At 52.0% G+C, this 24,704-nt stretch overlaps 1 protein-coding gene and 1 long non-coding RNA gene across 2 annotated transcripts; both read left to right on the forward strand.

Annotated features, from left to right (window-relative positions):
• The first annotated feature begins 7,898 nt into the window (after window positions 1–7,898).
• Window positions 7,899–9,057, forward strand: LOC125512632. The gene is made up of 2 exons (XM_048677732.1): window positions 7,899–8,183; window positions 8,270–9,057. Exons 1-2 carry the CDS (start codon window positions 8,073–8,075, stop codon window positions 8,690–8,692), a joined length of 534 nt encoding a protein of 177 aa, XP_048533689.1. The 5' UTR covers window positions 7,899–8,072; the 3' UTR covers window positions 8,693–9,057.
• Window positions 9,058–9,970: 913 nt separating this feature from the next.
• On the forward strand, window positions 9,971–13,753 carry LOC125512633. The gene is made up of 2 exons (XR_007285458.1): window positions 9,971–11,748; window positions 12,759–13,753. It is a non-coding gene; the product is annotated as an uncharacterized LOC125512633 (long non-coding RNA).
• Window positions 13,754–24,704: the final 10,951 nt, after the last annotated feature.

Genomic DNA, 24,704 nt, shown 5'->3' on the forward strand with positions numbered 1-24,704 from the left:
CTCTGGTGTTTATTGGCTCCAGTATTTATTAAATAATCCATAAAAAATCTCCGTGAAGTTTCAGCTCATTTGGAGTTGTGCAGAATAGGTAGCCTGACGTAGCTTTTCTAGGTCCAGATTTCCAGCTGCCAGAATTCTCTCTCTTGGTGTGTTCCTTGCAAATTATGAGAGAAAAGGCATTGCAATTACTCCAAAAAGCATTATTATGGACAAAAACATTATAAATAACAGTAAGAAAACATGATGCAAAATGGACGTACCATGGCTCCATTGGCGGCCCGGTACGGCCCAGTTCGGGAGCAACAACACAAGACCTTCGCGAGGGGCCAAGCCTCGCGAGGCAGACGACACCAAGACCTCCCTGGGGCGGCCTCACGAGGCTGGCTCCCGAGGAGCGGAGATATCTATGCAGGGCGCATCTCGCAAGGTTCACATGATGTGAGCCATGATGACCAAGGCCAGGCGGGTACTAGCGGGCGCGGTGTACTAGTTTCCTCTTTGGTGCTAAGGAGACAAGCGCAGGCTCGGAGTCCCGAGGAATCGAGCAAAGGTTTCCATATTGGTGCAACAAGACAAAGACTGTCAGGACGGCAGGACGGAGGTCATCGCGGAGCCCATGACAGCGTCACCACCAGATCCTTTTGCAAGCGAAGACTACTTTTGTCAGGATAACTTGTACTAGTGGTCTCCCTTCGAAATTGGCCGTTGTGGGATCACTTCCCGCCAACATTTGGGAAGAGGACCAAGTCCACTATAAATAGGACTTAGCCACCACCATAGAGGGGGGGATCAGATCTTTCAGACCATCCTCACACTCACCACCTCATCAAGCTCGAGAACACCTCACCTCCTGAGGCTGTTCACCCACTGTACTAGTTAACCCCCAGCCCCTCGAGGCAATCCACCATAAAGCTGGAGTAGGGTATTACACCGCAAGGTGTCCCGAACCAGGATAAATCTTTGTGTCTCTCGTTCTTTGGGTTCGTCAAGTCTAGCTGTGGAATCGTTGGGCCCGCAAGCCGAGGAGTAGGAGTTCTTCATACGCACCCCAGTGTTTGAACCTCTCAAGGGTCTGCGGAGCCCTGAATCCGACATTTGGCGCGTCAGGTAGGGGTGCGTCGAAGCCTCTCTTCCGACGGTCGACTCGCCGCCGCTCCACTGTCCTCATGGCAGATGCTCGCTGAGCCCGTGCTGAGCGTCGAGTCGCTCTCGCCATGCGCGTTTCCCAGATGGCGCCCGTCGGCGGGCCTCCCCATCGTGCTCCATCACCAGCCGCCAACGCCGTCACCGGCCCGGCGGGGCACGAGCAGCAAGCTTCATCGCAGCATACCTACATGCGGCGGGACGGATGCACCACCACCCCGTTGCTGACTCCGGCCAGCTCATCGTCCCACGCTCATCACGGCCCAACGAACGTGCATGCCTTGTTGCTCATGGTGCCGAGCTCCTGCGCTACTGCCCCGTCGACGACCTCTATGAAGACTGGCCGGACTGCATCGCCGAGCTAGTCAGCGCGGTTGGGGGCTCGCCTACACCTTCCCTCTCGTTGCCTCGTCCGCCACCTACTGCGGGCGACGTAGCCCATGGAGCGCCTCTGCCACCTCCTCGTCAGGACGTCGCCCTCGGCCCAAGACGCATGCCCCCTCGGCGCGACCCACCGTGCCAGGCGCCCGCGCGTGAGGAAGAAAGCTGCCGAGAGGTCTAGTGGCCGCAAGAAGGTGCTCCAGCGCTTCCTCCACCACCATGTCAAGACCGCGCGCCACCTGCAGCGGTGGTGCGTGAGCGCCAAGATCAGGCCCCACCTCCGTGACGGGCCCCGGTGACCACAGCAGGCTGTCGCGCCTTCACCCCTGAGCTACGTAGCGTCGTCTGGCCAGCCAAGTTCAAGCCTGACCTTCCTCCATGCTACGACGGCACCCCCGGCCCTGCGGAGTTCCTGCAGCTCTACGAGCTACGCATTGAGGCGGTCATCGGCGACAAGAAGGTCATGGCGAACTGGTTCCCCATGGCCCTCAAGGATGGCGCGCACTCATGGCTCCTGAACCTGCCCGCGGGATCAATCTCCTCCTGGGGCGAGATGCGCAAGCGCTTCGTCGCAACCTTCCAAGGTACTCGCGACCGCCCGCCTGCCGCAGGTGACCTACGGCGCATCAAGCAACATCCTGGGGAGACCCTGCAGAAGTACATCCAACACTTCAACAGCGTTCGCCTCAGGATCCCCAAAGTTTCTAACGAAGCCATCATCTTGGCGTTCTCCTATGGCGTCCGCGATGTCAAGATGAAGGAGGAGCTCGCCATCCACGAGGACTTGTGCACGGCCCTGGAGATGTTCAACATGGCTACCAAGTGCGCGAGGGCCGAGGAGGGGCTCCACTCCCTCCTCAAGTTCCCAGCTATCGACCCAGAAGACAAGAAGGCCAAAGTCAAGGACGTGCAGCGCAAGGGAGCTGTCGTCCTCATGGCCGAACCAGAGATGAAGCGCGGCTGCAACCACCCAGAGTCGTCCAAGGGTAGTCGTCCATTCTGCGTCTTCCACAATGTACACAACCATAACACCAACGATTGTCATGAGCTCAGGGCCATCCGCGACGGGCGCCTCGGTCGACGCCCCAAGCGCAATGACCGAGGCTACGGCTGTGGAGGAAGCAGAAGTGGAGGATGTTGGGACGACCGCGGCCTCCACCAGGAGTGGCGCGACCAGCCTCGTTAGGATTGCTGGCAAGGCCAGCCTCGCGAGGGCATCTAGAGAGGCCAGCCTCGTGAGGGAGCCTAGAGAGGTCAGCCTGGTGAGGACCATCCTTAGGGCAATGCTGGCCTCCCTCCACTGCCACCACCACCAAGACGAGGGGGCTCGAGGCTTCCAGGAGCCTCGCACCATCGCCTGCATCTTGGGTGGCGCTCAGGCCCCAGCCTCCCGCCGCATCTTCAAGCAGTTCGCTCGTGCGGTCAACGTGGGCCTTCCCAGGCTCGAGGCCACGCGCCCACTTAGGTGGTCCAAGTACACCATCACCTTCAGCTCGTCCGACCAGCTCAAGTGCGCGGCAACTGTCGGCGCTGTCCCAATGTTCTGCTCGCCCGTTATCAGCAACGTCCTTCTCACCAAGACCCTCATCGATGGTGGCGCGGGGCTCAATGTTCTTTCCATCGAGATGTTCGACCGACTCCAAGTGTCGTATGATCAGCTTCAGCCCACCAAGCCTTTCTCAAGAGTGACCGATGGTTCTGCCACTCTGATAGGTCAGATCCGCCTCCCTGTCACCATTGGCCAGTGTGACAACTACCGCACCGAGCTCATCGACTTCGACGTCGCTCACATTCGCCTACCGTACAACGCCATCCTTGGGTATCCGACCCTGGCTAAGTTCATGGCGGTGCCCCACCATGTCTACAATGTCCTCAAGATGCCAAGGAGCCACGACATCATCGCGATGCTTGCGAGGAGAAGGACGCGGTGTGCTCTCTCGAGCGCGCCTACCAGACTGCGACAATGGAAGACCCAGACAACGAAGGCGCCATCTACCCTCCTGAGGCTGTCCCCAAGAAGAAAAAGCAGCTACTCCGTCAAGAGCCTCATGAGAGCGGCGTCTCCAGCGGCACCACCTCAGGACCAGCGCCCATGGATGGGGCGGCTCCCTCTCTCGCATAGGAAGGTGCGCTCGATGCCCTCCTCAGGTTGGGCTCGAGGGCTCCCTTCTAGAGGGCCTCTGACCTGGCCAATGCCACGAGGGAGGCGCTCGGGCACCACGTGGAGGCATGATTCGCCGCACGCTTCCCTCACGAGGGCACTAGGCACAAGGTGCCAAGAGCCCAGGAGTTCATCTCCAAGACGACCGAGGAGCTTCAAGAGGCAAGAGCCATGCGCGGCGACCGCCGCCCACCACCTAACGCAGCTCCTTGTCCCGGCGAAGACAACAAGCTGCGCGGCTATGTCAACATCCCCGGGCTCAACAGAGTTGCAACTCAGCAGTGCTTCTGGCCTTCGCAAGCTGGTCGGTGTGAGGGCCCACCTCACTGCTACGTTCGCATGCCCTTTGGCTTGCCGAACGCGGCTGCCGCCTTCCAGCGTCGCTTGCGAAGCATCGTGGTTGCTCAGGAGGCCAGGTGCGACGTGGTCCTGGCGGAGGTAGCAACAGTCCTTCGCGAACCTCCAGAGCCTCCCGAGGTTCAAGGCCAAGGCGGCTCATGAGGAGAAACCTCTTCAGGGCGCATCTTCAGCTACTTCAACATCTCTCTAGCAACGGCACCAGGTGACATTTACCAGTTTATTCAGTTGGGGGCGCCCCTCGGGCTGCATTATCCCCATGTCGCATGGGCCTGTCCCTGCGGCGCCTATCCTTTTTGCATCTTTAGTTTACCTTGTTGGGGGCGCCCCTCGGGCTGCATCATCCCCAAGTCGCGTGGGTCCGTCCCTGCAGCATGTATCATTCTTGCATCTACCTGGACTAGCTTTATCTTCTCCCATGAGATGATTTATGTTACTAACTACCTGCCATACGCCTTTCATGGATCCCCGCGTAGCTGACCGACCTCTTGCTCATCGCGCGACGAGGGTTTCACATGCTGGCACGGCGCTTGTGCTCGGGTCCGTTCCTGCAATGCTGATAAACCTGTGCGATCAAGCTCTGGCTCATGGCCCGCTCCATGCACATCACCTCACTAGATCCTCAGTGCCTTCATCTTCTTGCGGAAAGAACAGCGGCAGGACAGCGACGCGATTACGAGTCATGCTCTTCTCTCGAACTAACCCATAGGAATCTCCGGGGCTCAACTACATGCGACCTCGCCGACCGCCCCTTTTCCTACACAATTCACTTGTGCGTTAAAGGGGGGACTCCTGAGCATCGCGCCTTGGGAGCCCTTACTGACTCTCCATCCCTCACCCCCTGGCCTTGATCATGGCATCGTGACTTGGCATACCAGCGGCGGCTGAGCCTCGCTCGAGGGTCGGGACCCGAGGACGCAGAGCATTTAGATGAGCGGCGGAAGGGGGGACCGGCTCAGCCCTACCTATTAATACCACCACTGAAGCACAAGCTGGGCTTTGTGCAAGGAATCACCATTGGGTTGCCAAAAGATAAGTCCCCCATACATAACAAAGCGAATCTCTCTGTCCAAAGCCCTCCGCTCCTGTAAACTCGCTCCGACAGTGCTGCTTTCCTTTTCGGCCTCCTGGGAGTTGCTTGCACGCCAAGGGGGACCTCCTGAGCATCGCGCCTCAGGAGCTCTTACCGGACCTCGGGCCGCTCACCTCCTAGTCTTGACCACGGCATCGTGACCTGGCATACCAGCGACGGCTGGAGCCTGCCTAGGGACTGGGACCTGATAGTGCATGTAGAGCGCTAAAGCTACCGCAAGATCGAAAAGGAGGAGTAATGCCTAAGCGAGACACGCAGCCACAATCTCATGTTAAGAGTAATAAGCGATGGAACAAAAGCATTACAGGTTCTTTACATGCCCCCTCACGGTTCGTTTCGATTCCTCACAGGGAACTAAAAAAAAGCAGCCTCGAGAAGCCCTGGCTACGGGCACTGACACCGACGCCATCGTCAACAGTGGGCCATGTGAGGCCGGCGCAAACCCCATCCAGATCACCGTTGGCGCCGGGAGGAGGCCGCCGTGGCGCTCCAGGCGTGGCAGGAGCTTGGGGGTACGTAGCTGTCGTCGCTCATCTTCAAGGACTCGCTAGGCTCGGGAGAGTCACTAGACTCCCAGGAGTCGTCCCTGCTGCCGAGGAAGTCGTCGGCAGGACCCACAGTAGGCGCTGCGCCCGTCGCCTCTCCCTGCTGATGGTCTCCCCTAGGGTAGCACTCTAAGCGGCGACCTTCCTCGTCGAAGACCTTGAAGAACAATGTGGAGGCGCCGTCATACTCGAAATGGATGCCAGGGCCCCCCTCCGCGCAGCAAGCGCGGGCGACCTCGCCCCATCCCTGAGTCATGAAGATCTTGCCGGAGGAGACGACCTCAACCTCTGCTCCCGTGGCTAGACTGCAGCACTGGGCATGCTGCAGCCACAGCTCGAGCGCCCCCCTCGGCAGCATCTATTTGGCGAAGAACTGCGGGAACCGGATCCACGTGCACGGAGGCATCGCCGCCCACTGCACGAACTCACGCAAGGAGGCCTCGGCGTGGGTTCGCAAGACGGACGGCCGCACGGCCCTAGCCTGGTCCCCACGGCTCGCGCGGCGTGGGACACTGCCACCTACTCCTAAGTCTGGTGCCTAGGCATACAAAGGAAGTGGGAAGCCAGGGGGTGGCCGTCATACCAGGGCCGTGTCACCTCCTGCCTCGCACCGACATTGTGAGGATGCTGGGACCTCTTCTTCGGCAGAAGCAGCTCGGGCTCCACGAGGGTGGTCTTCCCCTTCTCCGCTACCGAAAACCTCTGATCGGCGCCATGGATATCTTGGCAAGTTAGCAAGATGGAGGGACCAAGAGGAAGAAGAAGGAGTGTACTGCAAGAAGACAGAGGTGAGCAAGGGGGGCTCCGCCCCTTCCCTCATTTATAGCCAAGGGGAGGCCAACCGTCGGTCACCACGATCGCACGTAATGATGATTTTCCCTTTGCATGCAGCGGCGTCTCGTCAAGTCGGACGGTTGCTGAGACAGTGTGGGGAAGCGGAGATGCCCACGTCCCATCAATCGCCATGCGTCGACCGAGGCCGCAGGCGGTTGGGGCCCGCGGTGCTCCGCACTTGCCCTTTGGCTCCGCCTCGAAGCCAAGCTCGAGCGTGCCTTGGGCCTGGGGGCTATTGTCGGCGTTATGGGGCCGGGGGTGCCAGACTTGCCTGCCTGCGGCCCGTAGCATGGCTCCATCAGCGGCCAGGTAGGGCCCAGTTCGGCAGCAACAACACAAGACCCTCGCGAGGGGCCAAGCCTCGCAAGGAGGACGACACCAAGACCTGGCGGCCTCACTAGGCTGGCTCCCAAGGAGCGGAGATATCTATGTAGGGCGCACCTCGCGAGGTTCACATGGCGTGAGCCATGATGACCAAGGCCAGGCGGGCGCCAGCAGGTGCAATGTACTAGTTTCCTCTTTGGTGCTAAGAAGGCAAGCGCAGGCGCGGAGTCCCGAGGAGTCGAGCAAAGGTTTCCATATTGGTGCAATAAGACCAAGACCGCCAGGACGGCTGGACGGAGGTCATCGTGGAGCCCACGGCAGCGTCACCACCAGAGCCTTTTGCAGGCGAAGACTACTTTTGTCAGGATAACTTGTACTAGTTGTCTCCCTTCGAAATTGGCCGTTGTGGGATCCTTTCCCGCCAACATTTGGGAAGAGGACCAAGCCCACTACAAATAGGACTTAGCAACCACCATAGAGGGGGAGGGGGGGCGGATCATTCAGACCTCCTCACACTCACCAGCTCATCAAGCTGAAGAACACCTCACCTCCTGAGGCTGTTCACCCACTGTACTAGTTAACCCACAGCCCCTCGAGGCAATCCACCACAAAGCCGAAGTAGGGTATTACACCGCAAGGTGGCCCGAACCAGGATAAATCTCTGTGTCTCGCGTTCTTTGGGTTCGTCGAGTCTAGCTATGTAATTGTTGGGCCGGCAAGACGGGGAGTAGGAGTTGTTCGTACGCACCCGAGTGTTCGAACCTCTTAAGGGTCTGCGGAGCCTTGAATCCGACAGATTATATCAAAACTTGTCTCAAATTTGAAAAAAAATATAATATCACAGTCCATTGGTGTCCATATGACACCACGATAAGTTTCATGAATTGCAACTTAGTTTTGGATTTACTGGATTTTAAAAGGAAAACGTTTATAATCATCCGACTTATCTCTCTCTCTTTTAAGCCTCCTTCTCTATGCGCCACGTGTGTGCGTCAGGCTGCGGCTGCCCACCGCTTCGCCCCAACCTTATCTTATCTCTAACGCAGCTCCTCCACTCGTTTCTTCTTCTTTCTTCCTTTTACATCCCATCGCCAAGAGATTAGCCATGGCGAGCAGCCGAGCACCACCACAACAGCTAGGAAAATGGAAGAGTTAGACGCCGGCCGTCGGCACCAACAGCCGGAGCTCCTCCGTTGCATCGCTGGAGGTGGCATAGCGCACATGGAGGGGAGCCATGGTAAGGACCACCACAACAACGGGGAACCGGGAGGTGATGCCGGTGATACAAATGGCGCTCGTCGATGAATGCCGGTGCTGCAATGCACCAACGCGTCCATGGCCGCCGGTATGCAACGCAACAACTTGTCCACGGCCATCATGGTGCGTTACAACCTCGTCCGTGATGCAATGCAACCTCGTGTGCCGTTGCAGTACTCGAGCGCCAGCGGCGGAGCTACAATGGAGCTGCTCGGCTCAGGCGGCGGAGCTCCAATGGAGCGCTCGACGCCGGCGGCGGAGCTCCAATGGAGCGCTCGACGCCGGCGGCAGAGCTGCAATGGAGCCGCTCGGCGCAGGCGGCGGAGCTGCAATGGAGCCGCTCGGCGTAGGCGGCGGAGCTTCAATGGAGCGCTCGACGCCGACGACGGAGCTGCAATGGAGCAGCTCGACGCAGGTGGCGGAGCTGCAATGAAGCTGCAAGTCGCCGACTACGGAGCTGCAATGGAGCGCTCGTCGACGCCTCCCCCCTGCTCCGATGCACCACTCCCGCGACTGGTCCCGGTGCTCCAGCGCTGCGCTTGTGAATGGCTCGGTGCAGCGTCGTTGGCAGCTCTTGGGGGCAGCCCGTTGCAGTGAAGCGCTGCTGCCATGCCTAGAGTCTATGGTGTTGCCACGACCGGCAGCGGTAATGTGTTTGCAAGGTGAGGAACGAGCTGGGCAGAGCCTGGTGCTGCGAGCGAGCGCGGCATGGCGGCTGCGACTGCGAGCTAGATCAGGGCCGCTCGCTGGAGCTCACCGCGTCTATCTCAGGAATCGCGTGTGCGTGGGGATTTTTTTGAATTGGATGCGACGCGAGGAAGACGAGGCCACGCACGGCGTTCTATTGTGTCAGAGCGACGCGGTCTAGATTGACTAATCCAACGTATCGAGGGATTTGATCGGACGGTTGGGGACCCGACTAATTTCCTGAGGAAATAAGTCGGATGATTCCTAGCAGCCGCCATTTTAAAATCGAGATTCTCGATGTTAGAAATTTCTTGCATCGGGACTAAACATGCACCAGGGACACATACACGTATGATTTTCCAATTCATTTTGGTGCACTATCATGTGTCTCATGTAGCTTAAATTTAATTTTTACACATTAAATCTCTGGGAAATCAATCAACCCGAATTATTAAAGCGCACCGTGCCTTGTCGTCCGATCGAGGAGATCGTGCGCGTCTCCCGGTCAGAAACCGACAGCGGTTCGCCTGAATTAAAACCTGGGTCCCACAGAGAGAAATAAATAGGCAGGTGAAACAGCCACGTACCAGCAAATGACGACGTCCCCTCCCCAAAATTCCCCAATCCACCTTCGAGCAGAGAAGAACAGCGAGGCGGAGATAACGATGGGAAGGAGCAGGGCGGCGCGATTCGGCGAAGATTCTTCGTGTTTCATTTCCACGACCCCACTCCCCTCGCGCGAACGCCGGCGGCGCGGGTGGGCTGCCGCAGCGGCTTCAAGGGATCTGGCGACATGGGAAGTTGAGGCGCGGGTGGGTTGTCGGAGCGCTCGAGGCGCATTGCACACGTAAATCAATGGCGACTGCTGAGCTAAGTAGCCCATCCTTCCTTCTCCCTCTGTACATAATGATTCTTGGTCGCGGGGGAGGCGGGTCATAAGGGGAGGTCATCGATGGGAGTCTACGCGGCGAGGGAGCGCGGCGCGCACAAGCATTTTCACGTGGGTGAATGGGAAAGGGGGAGGGGTGTTGCAGACTTACGTTGCAAACCCATCGGCGAGTTGCAGATGAGGGAGAGTGAGGGAGGATGGCGTTTTACATAGGACTAGACGAGGAAGGGAGTAGGGAAGTAGAGGCCATGTGGGGGGGGGGGGGGGGGGGGGGGAGCACTTCTGGGGGGAGGGGGGGGCTAAACTTCTGTAGAAGTTAGTTGCTCAGGATGGCTGTACGAGTTGCTTAAAAAAATAAGATGACAGAGGTACTACGCATAGATTTGAGGTTTGTTGATTCTTATCTAAAGGACCATGCATACAGCGGTCGATCTCTATATATGGGATGTGACTGACTAGGAAGGTGAAGGACAGGAAAGCGTCACTTTGTTAGTTTCTGAATCTTTCTGAATTGATGTTTGCATGACTTAGTTGTTTGTTGTTGCCTAAATATTTATTAGTGCACCTGCACTAAATGGAGCCCCTGAGCGCACAGCCTGATTAAAATCGCGCTGCGCAGGTTGTTTCCTATCGGAACTGACGTGCACGCGGGGGCGAGGGAGATACCGTGTTAGAAGAGGCCGATGAATCAGCGTCCGTCTCACCTCAGGGTGGACACGGTCCGGGCCGGTCCAGTCCCAGACCGAGCCGCTGTTTGGACCGGCCGACGGCGAGCCGGACCGGACCGGACCGACCAGCCGAGCGGTCCTGTTTTCCTGCACCGGACCGAACAAGCAAAAGCCCGGTCTGGACCGACGGACCGACCAGCAACCCATCGGCGGCGAGGTGGTGACCATGTGGTCGACAAGAGAAGGCTGCTGGCCCACATTCAGAAGGGGGAACCGAGTAGAAAGGTGCAGTGACTCACGACAAACTCGATGGCGGGGTCGAGGAGGCCGGGGAAGCAGCTACGACGACGTAATGGACGACGCATGACGGCGGCTGGACTTGGGGATGGAGGATGATGGTGACGGCTTTGGTGCCCATTCGGCCGATTCCTTGCACTAGGAAGTAGATCTGAAGGTGGCGGAGCTACTGGACAAGGTGGTTCGTCGCGGGCAGGCCGACGGCCGTGCGTGCTGTGCGCCGGTGGCCCTCAATGTTCTGCGCGGTGGCATGCATGCTCGGGCAAGGCAAGGTGGCACTGTAAGAGAGGAGAGGGGCGACGTCAACGAGTTGGGAGGGATGGAGAGGAGAGATCGGGCGAGTGGTGGGCCTAGTGACGACGGTGGCGGCGCTCGCCGGTGGGATGGGAGAGGGATAAGGCGCCGTCACCGCCCGCCTTGAACTGGACGAGGACCGGGTCAAGTATTCTCTCTCTTCCTTCTCTCTCTCTATGCGGTGCGTGCCCTAGTTAACAGATGTTGGAGCTGGACTGGGCCAAGATTCGGTCCGCTCGGTTAGCCCGGTTAAAAACAGGACCGGACCGAAGCTTTATCGGGCCTGATTCCTGAGCTCGGACCGACCAACTTTTTTGACGATCCAGGACCGTACGGTCCGGTCCTTAACGGGCCGCGAGCCGGGCCAAAAGCCCGCTCGTCACGTCCAGGCTGAGTCTCACCCACCCACCATCCTGACACGTTCTCCTCTCTCTCTCTCTCTCTCTCTCTCTCTCCTATCCGTCGTTCTCGAAACTGCCTGAGAAGAGAGAGGGTTTGAGAAGATGGAGCGCCCCGAACTCGAGACTGAGTGGGGGGCGGAGGTACCACCAACCGGAGGAGGGGAGCGGGGGGCAGCTCTCCGTCCGCGCCGCGACCGCAAAACTGAAGGACCGAGGGCCAGAGTGCCGCCCGTGCCGTGACCACCAAGCGGAGGAGCAAGGGCCGGAGTGCCCGTCCCAAAGCACTCTGGCGACGATGAGACATGACGCGAGGGTGTTTGTTCTTCTGTTCTTGCCGAAACTGAAACTGAAACGCTGTGCATGCCAAACTTCAGAAAGCATGTACGCGGAGAACACCAGTACATATTCCAAGAACAGGTGCGCAAGCATCCAGATTCCACAATCTTTGCATCCTTTGTACTACCTTTACAACTTTCAAAAGCACCAAACGAATTATCAACCTCTACATTCTGTACAGATTCATTTTCAATGTTCATAAACTTTGCATCCTTTTGCACATAATTACAATGTTCAGAAACAGCACGATACCACCCTTGTCCTATTCACACAACCTATCCAAATACTTGTTCTGAACCTAGATAGATTTGGATGTTAATGACAGGAATGACGAGAGCGAGACTGGGCGCAACATGCCAACAATTGTACTTGGATTATTGCTTGTAGACAGTCATTATGACCTTTTTGTGCTAGAACAGTTTAATTAGAAATCTGATGTGCCATTCATGAATGCCAGAGAAGTTTGGCACTTGACAGTCAGTTTAGCCTATAAAAAAGATCCGCATCCCCCGGGATTAGTAGTTGTTGGACGCGGCATAAGAGTTGCTCAAAATTGATCACGGGAAATCCATGTACCAATGTAATTTTCTTTACTCTCTATTCTCGGTCAAGGTATCATAAAGGATGATGAGTGATGGACTAGATTCAGATATAAGCTGTACACAGTCAACAGTCAACACATACCAAGTATGATTAAAATTGAAGAGAAACTTTAGATGTCTTGATGGAACAAGCACAATGCCATGTTCATATCTGTTCCATCAGCGCTAAATAAAGGTTGATAGTCTCACGGGGTGATGTTTGTGATAATGTGTGCATATGTTTAGAAAACTTTGGAATTAGTATTGTAGTTGCTGCATGGTGGCATCAGAGTTGCTCAAAAATGAAGGCATAGTGCACGAAGTTGTAGTTTGAGTTGGTGCTTGTAGTTTTTTTCTCATGCAAAGTTGATGCTGCAATGGATTTTCTATGACATAATTTTGATGGATTTTTGTATCATGCTAACGATGTTTCCTGTGCAATTGAATGACTTTTTTTTGCTAGCAGTATATTGTTTTGTTCGCCAATTATCTCATATATTTGCTTCATAGGGGTAAAGCACGGTATGCTCGGCCAGAAGAAATGCCCAACAAGATCAAGGGCCTCAAGGGCAGGGTAAGGCGGGACAAACAGGGAAGCAAGGATAGCTATTAAATAGTTTTTGCAGCAAATTAAACGGGGAAGGAAGGATAGCGGGACAAACGGGGTTGCAAACGAGGGAGAGGGGCGGATTTTGTACTACGGCGAGTGGCTTCTCTTGCGATCGTCATGGCTGATATGGGGATTGAAGGGGGGTGGCTAGCGTTGGATTCATAGGGAAACTTTTCACTCTAGGGGCAGAGCAGTTGCTTGGATTTTTGCTATAAGAGTTGCAGTTTCTTAGTTTTGTTGGGGCAGTTCCTTGGATTTATTTTGAATAGTTTTTGCATTTGTGGTTTTTGTAATGCAGTTGCTTGGTTTTGCTAGCGCAATTGCTTGGATTTTTTTCTAGAACTGTTTTGCATTTTGTGTTTTTTTGTAATTGCATTGCTTGGTTATTGCTAGAACAGAGAAGACACCCGGAGGGGAGGGGGTGGGTGTTAGATAGTTATCAATATCATACATTTTTCCTCTGCGTAAAGTAGATAATCTAAGTAGTAATGCTACCACGGTTGCTTGGTTTTGTTAGGACAGTTGCTTGGATTTGTGCCAGAACAGTTTTGCATCTGTGTTTTTGCTAGGTGGAGGGCGGCAAGGTGTGTGATAGGGCGTGTAGCGGGAAGATGAAGGTGGTGGGCGGCGAGGCAAGAGAGAGGAAGCGTGTGGGGGTGGACGAAGGTGGAGGGCACTACCCAAGTTATGATTGGAGTTGCACAATATGTCGGAAGGAGTTGCATAGGAGTGGATCGGAAGTGGCTCATTTTTCCTTTTTTGTTTGTCGAGTGGATTTGCCCAATATTTTTTATAAGTATTTAGGTGCTCTTCTTGATTGGATAGGTTGGTTCGGACTAGTGTTCTTTTTGCCCTGCTAATCTTGGTTGCATATGTTAGTTAAGACTTTCCTTTGGATCCTGCACATGGCCACATAGGTCTTCCATTTGTTTTTTGCCTGCGGTCTTCGGCTGCATTTGATGAATACGTAGAACATCATGTGATTTCAGAAAAAACTATCACACAACAAAAGCAACAAAAACCATGGAAAAAGATACCATAGTTGCCCTACGTAGTTTGCATATTTTTTATGCACAATGCATGAAAGATAACATAGTTGCACACAATTAATCATACAGTTGCCTAAAACCATGTATCTCATTGCCCAATCCTTATGAACAGAAACATTACCAAGACCACGATTTTATCAATATCTAAAGGTTTTAGATACCTCTCAATTAATTTTGTGTCATAGTTGTGTGTCAAGAATTTCTTCTGCTCTGGTGGGATCCCTTGATATGATCGTAAACATTTGACGAATGATCATAGAGCGTGGCGGGGTGGAGCTGATCATGGGTACATAACTAAAACCATGAAGTTTTATGGGATTAAATTTATCTATGAACCCCTAAAAAAGATCATGTGTATGTTCTTTATCTCTTTTTCATAGTTGCCCACAATCAGCCATATCGTTGCCTAGAACCATGTATCTAGTTGCCCAATCCTAATGAACAGAAACATTACCAAGACCATAATTTGGCTAATATGTTAAGGTTTTAGATACCTTTCAATTAAGATTGTGTCATAGAGATGTATCAAGAATTTCATCTCCTTGGGTGGGATCCCTTGGTATGATCATAAATACTTGACGAAAGATCATAGAGGGGGAGCGGTGTGGAGCCGGTCATGGGGACATACTAAAACCATGAAGTGTTTTTAGGGGATTAAGTTTATTTGTGACCCTCTGCAAAAATGAACATGTGTATGTTCTTTATCCCCTTTTTTAGGTGTTATAGTTTCCTACAATCAACCATACTATTGCCTAAAACCATGTATCGAGTTGCGCACAATCAACCATACGGTTATCTCAAACCATGTATTCAATTGCCCACAATCAACCGTACAATTATCTAAAATCATGTATCCAGTCGCGCAATCAGAAATATTACCAAGACCATAATTTTGCTAATATGCAATAGTTTTAGATATTCTTCAAGTTTGTGTCATAGAGATGCGTCAAGAGTTTATCTCCTTGGGGTGGGATCCCTTGGTATGATTTAGATCCTTCGGGTGGGATTCCTCGGTATGATTGTAAATACTTGGCGAACGATGATAGAGGGGGAGCGGTGTGGATCCGATCATAGGGACATAACTAAAACCACGAAGTGTTTTAGGGGATTAAGTTTATTTGTGACTCCCTCCAAAAATGAACATGTGTATGTTCTTTATCCCCTTTTTAGGTGTCATCGTTGCCTATGATCAACCATATTGTTACCTAAAACTATGTATCCAGTTTGCATAATCAACCATACGGTTGTCTAAAACCATGTATCCAGTTGCCCACAATCAACCATACAATTGTCTAAAATTATGTATCCAATTGCCCAACCCTAATGAACAGAAATATTTCCAAGACCATATTTCGCTAATATGCAACATTTTTAGATATCCTTCAAGTTTGTGTCATATAGATGCGTCAAGAGTTTATCTCCTCGGGGTGGGATCCCTTGGTATGATCGTAAATACTTGATGAAAGATCAGAGAGAGGGGGGGGGGAGGGGGCGATGTGGAGCTGGTCATGGGGACATAACTTAAACCATGAAGTGTTATTAGGGGATTAAGTTTATTTGTGCCCCCTCCAAAAATGAACATGTGTATATTATTTATCCCTTTTTTAGGTGCCATAGTTGCCTACAATCAACCATACTGTTGCCTAAAACCATGTATCCAGTTGCGCACAATCATTCATAGAGTTGTCTCAAACCATGTATCCAGTTGCCCACAATCAACCATACAGTTGTCTAAAACCGTGTATCCAGTTTTTCACAATCAACCATACAGTTGTCTAAAATTATGTATCCAGTTGCCCAAGCCTATTGAACAGAAATATTACCAAGAGCATAATTTCGCTAATATGCAAAAGTTATATAGATATCATTCAAGTTTGTGTCATAGAGATGCGCCAAGAGTTTATCTCCTCAGGGTGGGATCGATTGGTATGATCGTAAATATTTGTCCAAAGATCATAGAGGAGGAGTAGGGTGCAGTTGGTCATGAGGACATAACTAAAACCATGAAGTGTTTTTAGGGGATTAAATTTATCTGTGAACCCTCCAAAAATGAGCATATGTATGTTCTTTATCCCTTTTTCAGGTGTCATAGTTGCCTACAATCAACCATATAGTTATGTGACACCCGGGTAATTAAACTACAGTGATCCTTTGCTAATGATGCCATGTCACCACTATTACTGTTACTAATCTCCCGTTGATCCAAATCCACTTCAAATTCAAATTCAAATAATAAGTGAAATACTAAACTTCTCAAACATGAAAACTAAAATGTTCATTAAGTAACAAATAATTCTGAAGCAATTCTAAAATTGTAACTAAACTTAAATGGATTAGTTAAGTGACCCTAACAACCTCAAACTTTGGCAAGCAACAACATTTAATAACCTTTTAATTAATCTAAATTTAATATGAATTAGTATTTCACCCAAACTAGTTTTTGGTGCAAGGATCTGATGCACTGCAACTTATAAACTAACTCCCATATTTTATAAATACCATTTAGATGCTAAACATTTTGCAAACAAAAAAAGAGAAAAAAAGAGAAAAGGCATCAATAGGACCCCCTCTTCCACCCGATGGGCCAAACGGCCCAGCTGGCCACCAGGCCGACTAGGCCGACCCAAACCCAGGCCATTAACCCCTCCCGGGGGGCACCGAAACCCTAACCCCCTTCCCCACGATCCCCACTCTCCTCTCCCCCCCTCCCCGCGCGATCTGGATCGGGGGCGCCCCAACGCACCTCGCCCCGATCCCCTTGCCCCCCGAGCCCGACGCCGCCCCATCGTCGCCGGGCTGCCCTGCCCCACCACTCCGTCGCCGGAACGCCATCGCCGCCGCCTCGCTCCACCAATCCTCCCCGAACGACCTCCACGCGCTCGACGCCGTCGCTGGAGATCACCTCGCCGGACTGCCTCCCCTATGTCGCCGGCGTCCCCGTCTTCCTCCTCGCGCCCCGCTGCCCAGTCCCCTGCAACCCCCTTGTGAGCGCCACCCCCATCTCCCTCTCTGACCCCGCGCCGGAATCATCCTCGACGGGAGTCGCTCGCCCGCGTGCTCCCGCAGCTCCGCCCGACCCTTGCCCCGTAGCCTTCCCCGCGGCACCCCGCCGTGCACCGCGGCCTCTGCTTCGCCTCGCTGCGCCCCCCTGTGGCCTCGCCCACCGCCGCACGGCCACGCGTCGCGGCCATGCCACCCGGCCGCCCGCTGCTCCGGCCGACCCCCCCCCCCCCCCCCCCCCCCCCCCCCCCCCCCCCCCCCCCCCCCCCCCCCCCCCCCCCCCCCCCCCGCCACCTCGCCTGCCTCCGCCCAGCAGCCCCCCTTCACCACCTTCGGCACCCTAGCGGCTACCGCACCGGCCGGCTCGGCCATGGCCGCTGGCCGCGTGCGTGCCCCGCCCAGCCCGGACATGTCCGGCGCGCCAAAGGGTGTGGCCTGGACGACGAGACAAACCCGGATACACAGCCCGTTCATCCGCCACGCATCCCTAGCATAGCGAACACGTAACTTTCCCCCTCCGGTTCATCGGTCCGAAAACGCGAAACACCAGGGATATTTTCCCGGATGTTCCCCCGCTTCACCGGTACCACCTCATACCGCGTTAGGGCACACCTAGCATCACGCCTTGTCATGTCATGCATCGCTATGCAGCTGTTTGCTTAATATTTATTGTTTCTTCCCCCTCTTCTCTCGCTAGACACCGAGACCGACGCCGCTGCTACCCAATACGATTATGGTGTTGACGACCCCTCTCTCTTGCCAGAGCAACCAGGCAAGCCCCCCCTTGATCACCAGATATCGCCTACTCTCCTCTATACTGCTTGCATTAGAGTAGTGTAGCATGTTACTGCTTTCCGTTATTCCTATCCTGATGCATAGCCTGTCCTTGCTACTACTGTTGTTACCATTACCTGCTATCCTATTGCTTAGTATAGGATGCTAGTGTTCCATCAGTGGACCTACACTCTTGTCCGTCTGCCATGCTATACTACTGGGCCGTGATCACTTCGGGAGGTGATCACGGGCATATACAATATACTTTACACAGTTACCTTACCTGTGATACTGTTCGGAGATGGGGGCTGAAGGGGCAGGTGGCTCCATCCAGGTAGTGGTGGGCCTGGGTTCCCGACGGCCCCCGACTGTTACTTTGAGGCGGAGCGACAGGGCAGGTTGAGACCACCTAGGAGAGAGGTGGGCCTGGCCCTGGTCGGCGTTCGCAGATACTTAACACCTTTAATGAGATCTTGGTATTTGATCTGAGTCTGGCTACTGGCCTATACGCACTAACCATCCACGCGGGGACAGTTATGGGCACTCGATGTCGTGGTATCAGCCGAAGCCTTCGTGACGTCAGCGACTGAGTGGCGCGCGCCGGATTGGACTGTAAGCCTGCTCTTGTATTAAGGGGGCTAGTTCTGCTTCCGGCCGCGTTCGCAACGTGCAGGTGTGCAAAGGGCGATGGGCCCAGACCCCTGCGCCATAGGATTTAGACCGGCGTGCCGACCTCTCTGTTGTGCCTAGGTAGGGCTGCGACGTGTTGATCTTCCGAGGCCGGGCATGACCCAGGAAAGTGTGTCTGGCCAAATGGGATCGAGCGTGTTGGGTTATGTGGTGCACCCCCGCAGGGAAGTTAATCTATTCGAATAGCCGTGATCTTCGGTAACAGGACGACTTGGAGTTGTACCTTGACCTTATGACAACTAGAACCGGATACTTAATAAAACACACCCTTCCAAGTGCCAGATACAACCGGTGATCGCTCTCTCACAGGGCGACGAGGGGAGGATCATCGGTTAGGGTTATGCTATGCGATGTTACTTGGAGGACTTCAGTCTACTCTCTTCTACATGCTGCAAGACGGAGGCTGCCAGAAGCGTAGTCTTCGACATGATTAGCTATCCCCCTCTTATTCTGGCATTCTGCAGTTCAGTCCACATATAATAGCCTTACTCCAGTTGATACCAATGCATACATATGTAGTATAGCTCCTTGCTTGCGAGTACTTTGGATGAGTACTCACGGCTGCTTTCTCCCTCTTTTCCCCCTATCCCTTCTACCTGGTTGTCGCAACCAGATGTTGGAGCCCAGGATCCAGATGCCACCGTCGACGACGACTACTACTACTCGGGAGGTGCCTACTACTACGTGCAGCCCACTGACGGCGACCAGGAGTAGTTAGGAGGATCCCAGGCAGGAGGCCTACGCCTCTTTCGATCTGTATCCCAGTTTGTGCTAGCCTTCTTAAGGCAAACTTGTTTAACTTATGTCTGTACTCAGATATTGTTGCTTCCGCTGACTCGTCTATGATCGAGCTCTTGTATTCGAGCCCTCGAGGCCCCTGGCTTGTAATATGATGCTTGTATGACTTATTTTATTTGTAGAGTTGTGTTGTGATATCTTCCCGTGAGTCCCTGATCTTGATCGTACACGTTTGCGTGTAATGATTAATGTATGGTCAATTCAGGGGCGTCACAACTTGGTATCAGAGCCGACTGCCTGTAGGAATCCCCCTTCCACACTCCTTGGCCGAAGTTGAGTCTAGTCGATGAAAAATGTTTTACTAACATGGCTGTGCGGCCCATGGGCCCACGTCGCCATTGGGTGGTATTAGGATCTTTTATTCCTCGTCTATACTCTGGGACTCTGATCTCTCTTCTATTCGGGTTAAATGATTTTGCTAAAATCTAACTTTAGGTTCTCGAAAATACTTCCTCCCGAAGAGCCCCATTCAGGCCAGATGATCGCCTGCTGCACCAGAAGATTTCGTAGTTACTCTCTGCTAATCTTTCGAGACCTTGTGCCCATCGCCTTTGCAAATTCCCTACCACTGTTATATCATTATGGATAACTACATCCACTTGCCCTTTCAAATCCCATTGATCTTGTTATTACAAGATACACCGAAAATTCTCTGTATTGTTCTGAGAATATTTTGTGCCTACTGACTTGCAGTTCCTCGCCACCTGAATACCCCTACGGATAATATCTCGCCCTTATCGAGTATCTGCTCATCCCTAGTTGTTCATGTGTTTCACAATGGTCATCGAAATACTATTCGATCCTCCAAAAATCCTTAGTAGCTTATTGCTTTGCAATACTTGTCTGCTTGCATGATGGATGCTTTCCATATGTCTGGCAATATTCATTAGTATCCTTAGGCACCGTCATTTTGATCCCTTTGATTCAACATGAGTGCGGATGCACGCAATCATCAGTTGATCCTTTTAAATTATCTTTCCGGCTCAGACGTCATTTTGAACATGAGCTGGTTCTCAACAAATCCAATTGCCGTCGATTGTACCCCTAAGGCTATTCAACTTATCCATCCCTAATCAGAACATTGCGTCTGATCCCTTGATTTGAAAATCATAATTCCTTTGCACTTGAGCTCTGGATTAGTCAGTTGTTTCCATAATCCAATGCCTTTGCATTCTTTCTTCTTCTGGTAGAGTACCGATACTCACATTAGCTCCATTGTGGATCGTCAGATCCATTGTTTGATTTCATCCGACATCGTCCTTAATGTTCAATAACCTTGTGAGCCTTTCCACAAGTATATAATGCCTTTGGTAAACTGTATCCTCTGCCTTGTCATCCATGCTCTACTTTTGAGCTTGTGTTATTTACTCCTGAAGTTTGTGATATATGTTCCTAAGATACCCGATGGTTTGAACTAATGCCTTCCCTAATCTGTGCAAACCCGGAAGATTTCACGGGTCATTTTTATCTGGTATTGCACCAGGTAAAACTTCCAACAACTAATGTCATTTTCAAAATACAAGAGGTGAATGAAAGGTTATGCGTTGAACAAGTGGGAGTCGACCTTGAACCCTGTGTTCATGCCCATGGAAACGACGTATACCTTATCATGGAAGCTTCTCTTAAAATATTTATCCCCTTGTTATAAGTTCATCTTGTATCTGTGGACATGGTTCCGACCATGTTTCTCCTTGATTCCATTTCTCGTGCAAGTTTGAGCACTTGTCTTATGTAGAGCATTACCCTATTCGAACCTTTACTTTGATCTACCATTGAGTATTACACTCTGGTATCTCGAAAATATCATGGAACTGCATAACTTTTTATGGGTTCTTCATCAACTATTATTTCTCACCGATTCCAATTTTCCTAGGTACTGGGTTAGCGTCAACCGAGAACACCGATTTGTGAACCGAGTCTTCACGACGGTTCAATAACTCTAAGTAATCTTCGTTGCTTATGAGTTTATTAATCCTTCAAGTCATTCCTAGCCTGGTCGGCTATATCTTTATCGTGCTAAAAATTTAACTATGCGACCTGCTCTTTATTCCCGGAGCACAATTTTCGACGATGAGCTCATCTTATGTCGACCTTACTCGTCATAGCATTTCGCCTTGAACAGCAAGCTTGATTTCGAGTTTGTGTCATACCTATGGTTCCAATAGCTATCTGCTTCATCATTTCTTTGACTTGATGTCATCGCCGATTGATTACATCTTCATGAAGTCTCCCGACCATTGTGTCATGGTCATCATCAACATTCTGAGCTCTTTCAGGATATCAATCAAATTCATGATGTGAAATACCATCCTTGCCCTCGATGAATTGTATTATCATCGACCACTTTATTGCTTTCCCTCCAACACAAACTTGTTCATATTTTGTGTTGTACTTTGAGTTCCTTGCTACCCAACATTGTTCTTCTTTACCTTGAAATATTACCACCTTTTATGTCAAGAAAGTCGTGGGAATTTCACCACCTCTTAAGAACTCTTGGTATGGTGATACCTTTCACCATCACCATTCTTTCTTGGGTCCTCGTGTTGGTTCCAACCGGGGTACCAACAAGTGAGTGGTGCTGTTTGGATTCTGCCCTTCTAGCAACCCTATTGCTTTGAAGTTAATGGTCGGTCATTCATTCTTAGACTATTGATTATTGAATCACCATTCCGACGTTGGTCGTGCAACCCAACCCATTTTTCGGGTGCACCTTTCAACCAATGTTTAATTGGGTATGTTTTCCTCGAGCATACATCATTATACCATTTGATCTGACAAATGTTACCCCCTTGTTCACATAGTTGTGGAAATCCATCTTTTGTTTATCTCGATGAATTGTCGCTAATTCCATCAGCCACCTCCTCATTCTATCCTTGATTTAATAATGAACTCATGATTCGGAACTTGCTTCCACAGTTCAATTCCCGAGAATCTTACAATGCCGTCTCGTCAATTTGTCTTGCACCTTTTCTTCTCAGGCATCTTGAGTCTGAGGTTTCCTAACACCGATCAGATCTGAATCTCGGTCAGATATGATGGTTGGAACATACTTTCAAGAGTTATAACATTGATCCTCATATGACCTGGTAAGGTGATGTCATGCCAGCACACCTGGCCGGAGGACCTACTGTTATAGTTTTCTTATTAGCAAGGTTATCCATTCTTCCATGAGGAAATTGCAAGACTTATTCTATAAGTTGTTCCTGATGAATCCTTGGTGTATCCAAAGTACAACCTTTGCTTGAAGACTATGTCAATGCTATCTCGAAGCATGTCTATGGTACTCCGATTTTCAACAAGAACATTTAAAGCCCAATGCTAAATGTTTCCTGCTCAATTCTCCAAACACCGTTGTATGGGTAATGCCATGAAATCTCTCTCCCCTTACCTAAAGAGTTTTCTACATTATATCCTGTCATGGATATCATGCTCTGCTTATCCTTGGAAAGGATATACCCCTGAAATATGTGTTTAAACACATTTTCCTTTCCATTGTTTTCTTTAATCTTTTGTTGCGACCAATATGATCTAAGCAGTAACAATTCCCTGCTTATGTAACCAACTCGGTGCACGATTCTGTCAGAAAGACCCTGTTACTTTTGTTGATGACATTCCGGTAACTACCGATGGACGAGAACTTTGCCTACTAGTCCGCCTCGTTCAACGAGCAGGAAAATGGTTCTCTTCGTCCCTCGCCCTTGGTACCAACGTTGTTGCCGACATAACTGACATGGCACTCTCTGACATGCCTTGCTATCATGACCGGCAAGATGTCACTGCTCCTATTAAAAAAAACCACATGGTGGGCCCATAACCCATAGTTCCATAGGATCGAAACCTGACTCTCCTGTACAACCCCTATTCCCAAAGTTATTCCTCGCGCGTGGCCTCATGTGTAATTCACGGGCCACCGTCCTAGTGATCTATTCTGGTAACCGACGCAATATTCAATCTCGTTGCTTTGGACCCCTTTCGCATGTTGCTTCAGACATCGAGCGATTTCCTATCCGTTTGAAACTTCTCACGGTACCTTCTTACTTTACTCTCGATATTTTCTTAAGTATCTATTCGAGAGTTACTTTCTACCACATTCCTTGAGTTATCTGCCAGATAGTCAGCCTTGTAAGGTCCGTTCTTCCGAAGATGCCCATTATCCTTTTTCGTAAGTACGATGGAACCCCCGAAGAAAGGACGACGACTTAATCATGATGCCCTAAAGAAGAGGAATGGGGACAACAACACAATGAATCGACCTCTTCGAGAAGAGCTACCAAGACTGAGAGGACTCGTTAGAATTTCGTAACCAGAACTTTCCCCCCTACACATCCTCTTAAATCTCGGGACGGGATTTCTTATAGTGGAGGAGAATTGTGACGCCCGGGTAATTAAACTACAGTAATCCTTTGCTAATGATGCCATGTCACCACTATTACTGTTACTAATCTCCCGTTGATCCAAATCCGCTTCAAATTCAAATTCAAATAATAAGTGAAATACTAAATTTCTCAAACATGAAAACTAAAATGTTCATTAAGTAACAAATAATTCTGAAGCAATTCTAAAATTGTAACTAAAATTAAATGGATTAGTTAAGTGACCCTAACAACCTCAAACTTTGGCAAGCAACAATATTTATTAACCTTTTAATTAATCTAAATTTAATATGAATTAGTATTTCACCCAAACTAGTTTTTGGTGCAAGGATCTGATGCACTGCAACTTATAAACTAGCTCCCATATTTTATAAATACCATTTAGATGCTAAACATTTTGCAAACAAAAAAAAGAGAAAAAAAAAGAGAAAAGGCATCAATAGGACCCCCTCTTCCACCCGATGGGCCAAACGGCCCAGCTGGTCAACAGGCCGACTAGGCCGGCCCAGACCCAGGCCATTAACCCCTCCCGGGGGGCACCGAAACCCTAACCCCCTTTCCCACGATCCCCACTCTCCTCCCCCCCCGCGCGATCTGGATCGGGGGCGCCCCAACGCACCTCGCCCCGATCCCCTTGCCCCCCGAGCCCAACGCCGGGGCCCGATGCCGCCCCATCGTCGCCGGGCTGCCCCGCCCCACCACTCCGTCGCCGGAACGCCATCGCCGCCGCCTCGCTCCACCAATCCTCCCTGAACGACCTCCACGCGCTCGACGCCGTAGCCGGAGACCACCTCGCCGGACTGCCTCCCCTACGTCGCCGGCGTCCCCGTCTTCCTCCTCGCGCCCCGCTGCCCAGTCCCCTGCAACCCCCTTGTGAGCGCCACCCCCATCTCCCTCTCTGACCCCGCGCCGGATTCGTCCTTGACGGGACTCGCTCACCCGCGTGCTCCCGCAGCTCCGCCCGACCCTTGCCTCGTAGCCTTCCCCGCGGCCTGGTGCCCGCGGCCACCCCGCCGTGCACCGCGGCCTCTGCTTCGCCTCGCTGCGCCCCCCCGCTGACCTCGCCCACCGCCGCACGGCCACGCGTCGCCGGCCATGCCACCCGGCCGCCCGCTGCTCCGGCCGACCCCCCGCCCACCCCCCCCGCTACCTCGCCTGCCTC

Source organism: Triticum urartu, chromosome 6 (genome assembly GCF_003073215.2).
Source record: "Triticum urartu cultivar G1812 chromosome 6, Tu2.1, whole genome shotgun sequence".
In the NCBI taxonomy this organism is placed as follows: domain Eukaryota; kingdom Viridiplantae; phylum Streptophyta; class Magnoliopsida; order Poales; family Poaceae; genus Triticum; species Triticum urartu.